This window comes from Pelmatolapia mariae, linkage group LG23, assembly GCF_036321145.2.
Source record: "Pelmatolapia mariae isolate MD_Pm_ZW linkage group LG23, Pm_UMD_F_2, whole genome shotgun sequence".
In the NCBI taxonomy this organism is placed as follows: Eukaryota; Metazoa; Chordata; class Actinopteri; order Cichliformes; family Cichlidae; genus Pelmatolapia; species Pelmatolapia mariae.
In genome coordinates, this window is record NC_086246.1 from 50,821,585 (window position 1) to 50,834,656 (window position 13,072).

The 13,072-nt window shown below is 41.3% G+C and overlaps 1 protein-coding gene across 2 annotated transcripts; it reads right to left on the reverse strand.

Annotated features, from left to right (window-relative positions):
- Positions 1–1,792: 1,792 nt before the first annotated feature.
- mindy4 (MINDY lysine 48 deubiquitinase 4) lies at positions 1,793–11,550 on the reverse strand. Of its 2 annotated transcripts, XM_063467066.1 has the most exons (18): positions 10,461–11,549; positions 10,011–10,130; positions 9,740–9,933; positions 9,348–9,615; positions 7,844–8,091; positions 7,680–7,732; positions 6,763–6,875; positions 6,551–6,667; positions 6,379–6,470; positions 6,107–6,208; positions 5,850–5,913; positions 5,614–5,679; positions 5,453–5,520; positions 5,299–5,362; positions 4,589–4,750; positions 3,539–3,719; positions 3,270–3,348; positions 1,793–3,135 (listed from the first exon to the last, which is right to left on the reverse strand). In XM_063467066.1, exons 1-18 carry the CDS (start codon positions 10,518–10,520, stop codon positions 3,087–3,089), a joined length of 2,100 nt encoding a protein of 699 aa, XP_063323136.1. In that variant the 5' UTR covers positions 10,521–11,549; the 3' UTR covers positions 1,793–3,086. The 2 variants fall into 2 exon arrangements, with proteins under 2 accessions (XP_063323136.1, XP_063323137.1); XM_063467067.1 differs by lacking the exons at positions 1,793–3,135; positions 3,270–3,348 and having other exon boundaries at positions 3,592–3,715; positions 10,461–11,550.
- Between the last annotated feature and the right edge of the window lie 1,522 nt (positions 11,551–13,072).

The window sequence follows — 13,072 nt, forward strand, 5'->3', positions numbered from 1 at the left end:
GCTGAAAATTTAAATAGTTAAAAGCTGAAATATAAATAGTTGGTTTTTGTATTATATGATTTATTTATTACATTTTATGTGGAGTGAATAAATAAAAGTATATTTACGGTGGCCCCTAGAGACAAAACACGTACAAACTCCAAAACACGTACAAAAGACAACAGAAGTGCTCCAGGATGCTAGGGGGCAGTGTAGTGGCTACACAAGCCAGCAAGTACCAACGACCGGATTTGGTGTGTGGTAGTAACAGGTAAATGAACATTTTTTTTTTAAATTATTTGAATATATATGAGTGCTTGTGTATAAATACACAAACAATACACATATGCTTTCAATTGTGTAATTTAAGTGATCTAGGTAGCTCTGTTTTGGAAGTTCAGTTAACGCTAGAAATGTGTTTTAGAGTTTGCACGTGCTTTGTCTCTAGGGGCCACCGCATATATTTATATATAAACATATATAAATAAAACCACCTTTTTTTTTACATTAGTAATTCCTTTTGTGCATAATTTTATATTGTTGTTAATAATAAATTAATTAAAGCAACAAAACAACCTGAGGAGCCGGTTCAGAGCCGAAAGAGCCGGTTCTCTAAAAAGAGCCGGAAATCCCATCACTACTGCACAGGACTCGTTGACAGCTTAGAGGTGCACCTGACATGCCAGTACCTGTTTATGAGTTGTTGCACACATACACACAGACACATTTCAATTGTAAATGTACTCAAATACTGAAAAAAAGTTTCTTTTGTTTTTTTGTTTTGTTTTGTTTTTTTTAACAGACTCAGCGGTTTTATTGGTCTGGCTACTTGAGAACTGTCCCAGAGTCTAAAAGACTTTGCATCTGGATGTGAGATTTCAGTGATTTCTAACAGAAAGCTAGTCTGGTAACCTGCCCATGGACGCTAACTTTGCTGGCAACAACTTTGCAAAGAGTATCCAGGAGGCAGATCTGGTCAGTCTGGCATTAATTGCTGGCATGCATTTTGTCACTGGTTTCTCTATTGGATCCAGCTTTCCAGCTCTGTCCTCTCATCCAAAGACTGTTATTTCAGACAACAGAAAACAACATGGCAATAGCCATGCCTTACAACCATAAACTGTGGGTGCACATGTCCATATCTTTTAATGAGAATCCCCCCGATGAACAGAGCACTAGCAGAAATCCTTGTGGTCATGTCCCTCTGAGGTTTGCTTGTGCAGCCTGTTTTTCATTTATATTTTATTTATTTTATTTTTCATATTCCTATGAGTTGGGTCCAAAACGTTTCTGGATACATTTGATGGATAAATGTAAAGATGAAGCTCGGTATAGTTTTAGTTTCGGCTGCCTGTCAAGTACAGTCAGCAGCTAACACTGTAATAACCAATTGTTGGTTTTGCTAACTGAAGTGGCTTTGTGTTCAGGACTGTTCCTTTATTTCTCTTTAAAAAAAGTACATGCTCACCATGCTCTCACAGCGGTGACCTGCTATTACAGACTTATTAAAATAGAGCATCAATCCACAATAAGTAGTTACATTAAAGCTGTTGTCTTTGTATGTGTGTCAACTGGGCGGGGGTGGTGAAGTATCCGTGGATTTTCCTGTCCCAGTCTGACCCTTAAGGCTATGTTCATGGTCTTTTCTAATTACCAATATACAGACAACAATGAGCAGCTTACATAACAAAGTTAATGCACTGCAGTATTCAGTACATACTACTCGGTGTTCTGTAGTTTCCATTAGGATGGCAGGCAGCAGGAGGGTACAGTGCTTAGTGACAATAAACACGTAGAAAACGTCAAGAATGGAGACAGCTGAGGTATTCAATTATTTTATTGTCCACACAGGTGGTTTGTCCAACGTGAACAAGCATCAAGGCAATTATGAATTATGTCACACTCATTAAAAGTTAATCTAGATTATATGTGTGTGGCATGTCACAAGTCCTTAAAATAATAATATGTTACATATATTTTGTATGGAGCGCTTTGAGTACTCCGGGAGAGTACAAAAGCGCTCTATAAGAATCAGTCCATTTACCAAATATTTATCAGCAGAGAAATCAAATAAATTTAGTGTAAAATGTGGATACGATGCTTTTATGTTAAAAGGACCAGCTGACAGCAGAAGGCCACTGTGGTGAACAACACATCTAAAATATTCACATGCACATATTCTTATTGCTAAACTTTCAAAAGACCAACTATTCTCCAAAATATCGTAAATGTCCCGGCAGCAGAATCAGGCTGTAACAGACGACATGATGGCAGCCAACAGCTTTCCATGTGTCAAGTCTGCACAACGCTTCGTCTCAGACGGACAAAACAGTAACGCAAGAAGTGCAATCAAAAGGTTCTGGGAGTGTTCCCGTTACGCGTGAATGGAGCACATCGTGGTCGTGTGCATCAGCTGACACGCTGCCATCAGAAATAAAAACGTCATTTTAAGAACGTCTTTATTATTAGGAAACGTTTTGGCCTGAACAAAATGTGTCAACATTAAAGTGTTTTCTTTCCCCTGTTCTCGGCTCTGTTTTTATGTTTCTGCTACATTGTTACCTTTAAAGTCAACTGAGGACAAAACCTGCAAATTATGACGAGCTCTGCGTGGACCGCCCCGGCTTCATTTTACTAAAATGTGGCAGTAGTCTGTAAATCATCCCTGTTGAATGAAAACAAATGAAAAAGTAAATAATAAAAACACACAAACAGTAACTACGCTGAGTCATTATTCAGAGAGATGTTGCACAACCAACATCAGGAGTGCACACTTTTTTGTGACCAGCGGCAGATGCGCTTCTAAAAGTTTAACTGCGGACCTCAGAAGCAGCACTTTGGACATTCAAAATAAATAAATATATATCCATTAAAAAGCTGACTTCCAGGGAATGTGTCAGGCATGGCAGGAGAACAGGAACAAAGTAACTACTTGGAAAAGGATGGCGGCCAAATTTAAACGGGTCACAGTTTTCACTTTCTTACGGGCTCAGGCTCTGAACCTTTCGATCGCACTTTTTTGTATCCAATGTCAAGTTCATACTTAATAAAACCGACGTGAAATAAACCAGCAGAATAACAAAAAGAAACTGAAAACAGATGATCACTCAGAGAATAGGCTCCGTGTCATTCCAGCTGACAAATGCATCCTTCCACCTGCAAAAAGAAGAAAAGACTCGTCTATTATAGCTTCAAAACTCGTTACAGGATTAAAAGGAATTTGAATAAAGCAAAACATGTCAAAACATTTTATGGTTGTTTCAGGGATCTGTCTGTATGACGGCTCTCACCTTGTTCGGATACAGAGCTCCAGAGGAGGAGTGAGGTCAGTATCCACATCCTGACTGCTCTGGGTCAATCTGCCGACAGCTAAAAATAAAAACATTTTTATTTTGCAGCTTTAGGAACACTCGGAAGCAACGACTTGGAAAAATCAGACTGAAAACAGGTCACGATTAACCCAACACATTTTAGACGTCATGTAAGAGAGTTATAAACAGACTGGAAACACGGGGCTGCAGACCAAGACAAAGACAATCTGATAAACGATGCTACGTACAAACAGTGAGGCGGATCTCCTCCTGCTGGTTGGCCAGTCCATCGAAATAGTAGAGGTCGAACTCCGTGCCGCCGCCCTCGTTGGTCAACAGCTCCCTCTGCAGGCCAAACAGCACGCTGAAGTGGCTTTCACTGCACACCACCCAGATGGGGTAGCGTGGAGTCTTCAGGTAAGCTCCTACCTTAGAAGAAGAAGGCCAATTGTTTTTTCAGGTGATTCACCTGTATTTGATCACATCAGCCAGACAGAATCACTGAGTGTTGCAATATGTGTACTGAAAGCAGCGCAGGCATTACTGCTCTGTACGTAAGCCAAACCTAACTTAACCATTTATTCCCGCCGACCTGATGTAAAGACATCAGCAAAGCGTACTACGACAGAGTCGACGTAACAGAAGGTCGCCGAGCAGAGCAGTAGAGGAGTGAAGTCAGACACAGATAGTGCTCCAAGATTTCATGATGTTCATGATGAGTTTGGAAGCTCTGCACCGGCCAAAGAAAAAAACTACAACAGCTTTAAAGGATTTGGGTGTTTTTGGAGCTTTTGGTGTCCCAGGTGTGCACAAAAACAGCTAAGCCGTGACGCAATCCAAAACAACCAGACTTTCCAATCATTCCAGTGTTTGTTACGTTACCTCAACTTCACTGTCTGCAAATATCTCCCAAACTACGCCCAACAAACAGTTTATTCAACCGTTTCGGACACAAACCCATATCCTCCTTATTCAAACTTTTCAACTATGAGAGGAAAACCCTCCTCACCTCAGGGTGTGACCTGACCAGACAGTCTGTGAAATTCAGCCCCTTAATAATGCCGGTGGCCTTTCCGTCTGCGTGGACTCGATCGAATGATCAGGAGTTTACTCATTTACAAACACGCTACAAGTTTTTAGGAAAAATCAAGTTAAAAATGAAGATTTTTGAGTACTGGTTTCCAAATGCTGCGTCACATATGTTTACTTGAATATCATATAAATTAGGGTCAGGGTTTGTTGGTTTAAACATGAATCAAACTGGTATGTGGTCTGTTAGAGGGTCAGGTGTTTCTCACCTTACAGATGTTATAATGTTCAAACAAGGACAGCAGGCCAACGTCACAGTGACCTTTGATTCCTTTGAGCAGAGTCATGTTGCCGTTGCCCGAGTCCAGCTCCATGTCATTATCAAACACATTGGAAACTGCTCTGCCACACAGCAACAGGTTGACCAGCTCCTAGTGAGAAAACGCACACAGTTATTACTGGAATGTGTCGTGTTTCTGTGTGTTACCTCCTCTAAAGCTTAGACAGATAAAAGCTTTGGAGGTTGGGTACGTCCACCAAGGTCTCTACAAGTTCAACTTAATAATCTGTTGGTCAAAAAAAAAGAAAAAAAAAGAAGCCCTTATAACTTTGAAAGTATGATTCTTCTAAGTGTGGCGCGTACTGTCAACACGTACGTTTAAAAACAACAAAGACAACAAAATGAAGAAATGCTCCTGTAACAGTAAACAGCGCAGAGAGCGAGCTGCCTCTGCGGAGGGTTTTATTGTTTTTTTACTGTTTAGTTAAAGAGTATTGTTTAGGATTTAGTGACACCTAGAGGCGAATCTTCCAAACTAAACTTTAAAGACACCTGATGTCGCACCATCAACACACTGCAAACAGCAGATTTTAGATTTACAGCCCAGAAACACAACAACACTGTGACATCAGCTTTAAAAGCAGCTTAGAAGCTGAAGCTAACGTATCTGAATCTTCTTATATCCAACTAGCACAATACCTGTGTGCAGTACCCATGGGCTCCAATCAGCGTGGTGGTGGGCACATCCATATCTTCCTGTACTCTAAAGAAAGAAGAACCGCATCATAGTTGTTTCACAATCTGGTTCCAGCTACTTTATTCTGCATAAAACATGTTTTTAAAAAAAAAGTACTTTTGAATGGATCGCGAGAGAACAGCAGACACAGCCAGCAGCATGCAGCCCAACATCCCAGTTTCAAACTGTGGGGAAAAAAAACAGAGATAAAAAGGAAAGTGGATGATAAACTTTTGTGCCCTCGAGAGGGAAAAGGAGAAGAAATGTCCTTCTCTCACTTGCTCAACATGCTGCTCAAGGATCAACTCCAGATCTTTGAGGTTCTCCACAGTCAAACAGGTGATCTAGAACAAAGACAAGTCGTAAAAACTTCAACAGAACAAAGAAAAAGCACAAAGTTTCCTGGTTATGGCTCTGAATCTTACATAAGTTTGACAAATATCATTTTATGAACCTCACCAGTTATCTTACATTCATTCTGATTAGCTTCAGTGCAAATATAAAAACTGTGTACCTTTTCAAGCACTCCCTCAGATCTGTAGGGTCGAGCTGGGATGAACTGATTTCTCCCTGAATTTCTGTTTCGAAACAACAAAATCACAGCAACACCTTCATAAACGTAGCAGGCCTGTTTTGTGCTGCAGGTAAAGATAATGATGGCAGCGACGCGAGAGCAGAGTCACACCAACGCAGTTCTTAACATCTGTACAATATCTGCAGATATAACGCCAATAAAATGGTTGTGTGCATCGGTAAAGCTGGTGACCTCACATTGCAACTGTGGCTTGTTTTTCCTCGCCAGCCCTCCACAAGATCTCAGCCAGAGCTAAAACGAGACACTTTCTCCTGATGCTGTTGGACGGTCTTAATCTCCTGAAGGGGGAAAAAATCTCATCTGAGTGAGAAGCGGTCATCTCTGGTAATAAAACTGAAATACAGAAGTCACTTGCTGAATATGATTCACTGGTGTGAAGTAACAGCTTTAAAAAGTGACTGGAATAAAGTGCTCGGAGGTTCATGCCATGAACTAAAGCGTGACTTACTGCAGGCCCACGGTACAGCTCTCAGTGCTTTCAAAGAGCAGTTTCTTAAGAACAAAGGCTTGAACAGACGCCAGAACTCCACAAGGACCTCCCTTAAAAAATTCAAATCCACAATTAAATAAAGCATGTGAAAATAAAAACAATTTAAGCACACCGGCTTGATTAAAATCACCTTTCTCTGCACAATTCCATATCGGAGGTCATGCGTGTCTGAGAATGTGAAACCCTGATTCCTCCACTCAATATTGAAACAATTTAGGCTGGAACCAAGAAGAAGTGTTTTTAATTCCTAGAGGGAATAAACGGAAAACAAAGACATAATCAAAGGCAACTGCAGAAAGTCTGCGCAGCAGTTTGAGAGAAACCCTGGTGTAAATCACCCACCGTGGCAGTGCGCTGGTCCATCGGGTGACCGGCGAGGCTGTGTTCTGGTAAGGTTCCCCGCAGAGGGGCGTCGCAGAGTTCTCGCAGATCGTCATCATAATCCTCGATGTCATCTAAAAAATTAACACAAATAAATCCTTGAAAATCAAAAGTTAGGCACCGATTTGTTTTCAAAGGGCGAGAAACAATCAGTGAAGCCCAGGACCGTACATACAGAAATCTGAGGAAGTATTTGCCCTAAAATAAACTTTAATATTAGATGAAGACAGCCCAAGTGCTTACAGAATGCAGTTTTTAAATGATGAGTTCACTTTTAATGGGAAAAGATTATCCAAACCTTAAACTAATAACTGGTTGTGCCACAAACAGGAATTTTGGACCCGCTTTTTGGCAGAATTGTTTTAATCCAGTCACAATGGGGGCTTTGTTTTTGCATGCCCCTTTTTTGTTTAAGGTCATTCCAAAAGTATGATTATTTGTTTTGCTGCCGGTGTGCTTCAGGGCTTTGTGCACTTGGGCTTCACAAACAAACATATGAGTAAACATTCTCCTTCTGGATTTTATAGCAGAGAGCAGAATTTGTGGTTCCATCAATTACAGCAAGTCGTTCAGGTCTTAAAGCAGCGAGGCAGCCATCTAACTAATACTACTAACTAATCAGGCGAGTCAGGGTGTGGCTGCTGACATCCACCTCAGCTTTCCCAAAAATTAATTAACCACAGGTAATTTATGATTTAAGAAGGTTTGGATAACTTTTAAAATCTGCGTTTTGTATTTACTCGGGTTATCACGCTCTAGGGTTAAAATTTGTTTGGTTTTCTGAATGCTTAGGTGTGACAAATATGCAAAAGAAATCAATAAATCAATAATCAGAAAGGGACAAACACTTTAACAGCCCTGTACTGCACAGCACTTACCCAAGACCATCGCAGACGCATCCAGATCAGCCGCACTTGGCCTGGTCTTTGCTCTAAAAAAACAACGTGTAAATATTGAGAACAAAGCCTGGGAAAACACTTTCAGCAGTGAGCATGAAGCCATTACTTATTATGTGGAGTCAAACAACTTAAAGCTATTTTACTTTGTTGTCGTCACCATGTTCAGTCTCACTCGTTCAAAGCTGTTTTCACTCTGTGTTCTCTGTGAAACACTCAGCGCCTCGCGTCCCTCTCGTACACAGTCAGCTGAGCTGATTTCACTTCTGCTGCCTTGTAAACTTCCTCGGTGGAAGCCAGTCACTAAACGTCCATCCTGAGTGGGTCTGTTTGCCTCTTCTCTTCTGAGTAGTGGCTGGGACACCTTTCGACTGTTACGTTTTCTGTTTGATTCCTGAAAGGAGAAAGTGAAGGATTAACATCAGATGAGCACGCAATCTAGGGCTGTTACAAACGATTATTTTGATAGTCGACTAGTCACCGATTACTTTTGCGATTAGTCGACTAATCAGATCATACGTCCATTGGATGTAAAACGTACAGCTTATTGCACCAGCAGCATCTGCTCTTATATAACTATCATTAGCTTACAGCTTTAAGTGTTTAAGGTGCTAACTAAAAATAAAGACAAGATGATAGTTTATTAAATTTTAATGAAATTTGCAGATTGTTTCGGTGGAGTTTAATAAACTCCTTGCTGTCTAAAATATAACAGGACACCGGAGTATATTCTTGAGCATCTCACACTTCTGATAATCAGCTGTCTGCTTGACGTTTATTCAGCTGTGTAAAAACTATAACTTTAATCTCAGCCAAACCGATTTACTCAGGAACAAATAAAATACTGAAAAAAGCCAAACAATAACATTTTTAAGTTATCTAAGTGACTTATATATCATGTTTAACCTGAGTAGCGAAAGACGGCGGTGGGTTTGAAAACGATTTGCCGGGAGTCCGGTGTTCTCAGCGGCTCTAGTGAGCCTTGAACCCCGGCTCGCTATCGAGCTGGTGGGTTAGACGTCTCCGAAAACGTTGGAGCGCTTTTGAAAATATATGGTGTCTTGATAAACTGAGCAGATATTTGAGGTTTACATAGCTACATTCTCGCCTGAAAAATATGTTAAACGTTTATTTTGTGACCCAGAAAGAGTAATAAGAGTAATATTAAAACTAACTAGCTGCCGCCATTGTTGGAAACTGAGCAGGGCCGCGCTATGAATTCTGGGATAGGTTGGGCCACGAAGTATACACCTGACCCATCCTTCAAATCTGGGGAAACGAAGGACACATTTGTCGGAGTCTTTGAATTTGGACAGTATTCGTCGTGTCGCTGTAACGTAATCGGCCTACAAATGCGGGCACAGGAAGATGCGGTTCCTGAATTTGGACACTGCTTCTTCTTCGGGGTTTAACGGCAGCTGGCATCCTTGTACATGCAGTGCTGCCATCTTCTGTTTCAGTCCGTTATTACACTCTTAAATCCTACTACTTATTCCTGCGTCTTTTGGGATCTTACAAAGCTTCAAACAACGCGTCGACTATTAAATTAGTCGTCGATGATTTTGATAGTTGACGTAATCGTGACTAGTCGACTAATCGTGGCAGCCCTAACGCAATCACATATGTTTTTAGGCATAAAAGCTTTAGTACCTGGGGTACCGGTCCAGCCAATATGCCTCTCCTAATGCGATTAGTTCTGCTCCTTTGGGTGGTCTCAGAGGTGGAAGTGTTTTTTTCTGGTTCTTTTTGGATTAAGCTCTTATTGTCTTGGAGGGAATCCATCACTGGATGGTCTTTTTGAACTCCTAAGTCAGGACCCCGGAAACCTGTTCGATTATTACTGGACTTTCTATCGTTTTCTGGCACCAGTGAAGCGTTTGTAGCTTGACTTGTAGGGAATGTTGCTGTTATATCAAGCCTGTGAAAGAGAACAGCATATTCATTTAAGCACATTATTTAAAAAAAAAAAAAGAAAAAAAAAAAGAAAAAAAGAAGTAAAATTAGTAGAAAATAATGCATCACAAACGCTGTCTGTAAAATACCTTGATCTGGTCTGTTTGCTTGGAACAGAAGCTGGGGTGCTGTCCTCCTCTCCTGCAGGAGCATTATCCATCGAACTAGTTTGGGCTCTCCGTGAGGAAACACCGTCACTGCTCACTATTTTCTCATTCTTTACTTGTTCAATGAGATGCTTTACAATAACCTCCAGTAATGTTTTCAGAGGGTTATTTTGAAGCTGCAGTGACAGAGAGATCAGCTACACACGTTACCTGTTATGCACCACAGCAGTCACCTTCCAGCTTTAACACTTACCTTGTTCTTCCTGTAGAGATCCTCAATGCTGAGAATCTGCCTCAGCTCCGACCTGTTGTTGATACTGGCCTCTGTGCGTGGATGCTCCTCTTCCATGCAGGCAATAGTCCTCTTGAGCCCCTGAACAACATTTCCAACAAAAAACAAACAAACTGGGAATTAGTGTATTTATTTTTTACTCATATTGCGAAAGCTTGCATCTTGGTCGCATACTCTCCCTCATGCACTGCTGCTACGACTACATGCACGTTTTCTTATTTTAAATAAAGCAGGGCTGCTTACAGATACGCTCGCTGGACCGGTTTAAATCTGCTGGACCAGAATCGCATCGATATAAACTCACAGCGGAGCTGCAGCTGCAGCTGGCTGGCTAGCTAGCAGCGTTAGCGGTCTGCACAGACACGCTGTGATGGGCTATCAGTCTGAATTACCACACGTTAGCCGACTTACCTTACGACTCAAATACTCCCGTACAAGGGACGAAGACACCTCTTCGACTGAAGGGACCATGCCGAGGACGAGTCTGTCCGTGTTAGCATAAATGATCAACGAGAAGCGGCCATGGTGTTAGCAAACAACAGCGGGATGCTGCGCTGCACCGACAGCACTGAAGAGCTGAGTTAGCTGCTTATTGTTAAGGTCTTAATAAATTATAGCTGGGTACAGTTTAGGTTCAAACAGGGTGAAAAACGTAATTTCCACTCGGTGTCGTGGGGTGTCCTCGCAGGGGCTACAGCTCCGTGAAACTGCGGCCCTTTCAGACCGTGTACGGCTGCTGGCTGCGTTACCATGGCAAAGCTAGTCGTTCACGGACGCTTCTAGCTTTTATGATACCCTAGGCTACTTTAGCTAGCCTTGGTGCCCTTCTCTCAGGTTTGTGGAGATGTACACTCATTCTATCAGGTACAGCTCCGTAGTACTGGATTGGACCCCCCCCCTTTGAATTAAATTTGTTCAATTTGTGTAGTGATTTGTTCACTACACATGATGCAAATCTCCTGTTGCACCACATCCCAAAGCGGCTCTATAGATTGAGATGTGGTTACTGTGGAAACCATGTGAGTACAGTGAAGTCACTCTCATGTTCAAGAAACCAGTCTGGGATGATTTAATATTTAAATACCACAGAGATGCACCACAGATAATAAATCAATATTTCGTATTACATTGTTTGTTATGGACAATAAACAGCTCAGGAGCGTGCTGCTGAAATGATGTTTCATCCTTAATTTAAATACATCATCACTGTGATTTTTTTAATATTTGATTCATGATCCCTTTCCCCTCCGTGACTGTTAAGTTTGGAGAAATCAGTGTGATTGTGAACTGTTTAAGTGTCACTATTTCAATTATCACACCCTGCCAACAAAGAGGAACAATGTGTGCTTGGAGATGAGAGAAGACAAAAGGAACAGACTGCCCATGAAATAATCGCTGTGCAGAAAAATATCTTAGAGCTTTATGTGACCTTGTATCTAATCCATGTGTCTGAAAGTGCTATGAAACTATGCTGGGAAACCCACTGTTCAAGTAAGAGAAGCTGACAGGACTTCTCTCAGATTATCACAATTTTGCTTCTTCTTGCAAGAATAAAAGAAAAAGCTTTTTCAGCACATCGATCGGGGTCTCCATTGCCTTGGTTTTTATTAAAGTGGTGTCACCTTTGGATTTATCTGACATTCCAGTCCTTCAAGCCAGATCCTACATCCCAACCCTTTGCCCAAAATAAGGAACCTGCAAATTGTGGGAGGCCTTGGAACCATTGCTGGATACCTTATTACTCCCATTGACCACAAATTCAAAAGACCTCTCCGACAACATTTGTGTTATCTGAATCTTATCCAATAAATTTACCAGGAAAATGTTTGATGATAAAATCAGACTTAAGTGTAATTCCAAGTGCAAAGGGAAAGCTAGCCATGAGGTTAGCGAAAGAGAAGCTTGCTTGTTAAGTCATTGAAGGGCAGGGAACTTCTGCAGCCCGATCCTCAATAACGTCTGATCTTTGCAGAAAAACCAAGACGTAATTATGCCATTTAGGACAACTTAGCAACAACTGTCAGAACTACATTGTACCTTATATTATAAACACAGATGCCTGACCTGATTTAAATGATCATCAACAGATCAAAATGGGAAGCAAGCCACACACAAAGAGATGATGTCTGATGCATTGGGAACTACTTTGAGATAACATAGCCACATTTAACTGTAGACAGCCTTATTGAGCCATGGGCCATGCTATGCCTAAACAAACAGGAGGGATGGTACAGGGTTAGAAAGATTTCTATGTGATGCTGAGGGAGACAGCAAGGGTGTACGATGTGCTCTGCCCTTCCAACTTTTCAACTGCATTGGAACCAAAGAGTGAAAAATCACCCTGCTCCAACCAGACTGGCCAAGCTCCAACTAAGTGATGTGCAGAGTGAGTCTCTGGATGACAGCACTGGGCAAAACTACTGGGCTGGTGGGGCTTGAAAGGTTCAGTGTAAGTAATTTTGTTTCAGTTATGGTGGGTGCTGCTAAACCTTTACAATGCTTACACGTGAAGAACATGTGACTCCACGTGACTCTACAAACATCACAAACACGAGAAAAGTTATTTTTTAATTGTTCAAAGTGTTTCCCAGAGAAGTTTCAACACCTACGTCGGATATGCTGTCGGCCCATAAAGGAGGTGTCTGCTCCACGTTTGCCGATGTGTGATGTATCATTCATTCCAAACAATACAGATGGTTCAGTAACAAAAGCATCACAACCCTTAAATCTTTGTCTGTTAGTAAATGTAGAGGAGTACAGCAGCTGTAATTGTAATCCTGATGTGTCTGACAATACTGACGATTACTGGTTGTTGCTGTGTGCCATGTCTTCACGGACTGATTCAGAAAATTATTATACAGCACTGATTAAGGTAGATTGCATAGATGATATAATTCTGTATACAGAGGTACCCATGAGATGGGCAGATGGTGGCCATGATGACAACAAGTATTGGCGATCTATAGTTTTGTGTTTGGTTTGGCTCCTTTTACATATGAACTTGGTTGTAGCTTTTCTTTTGC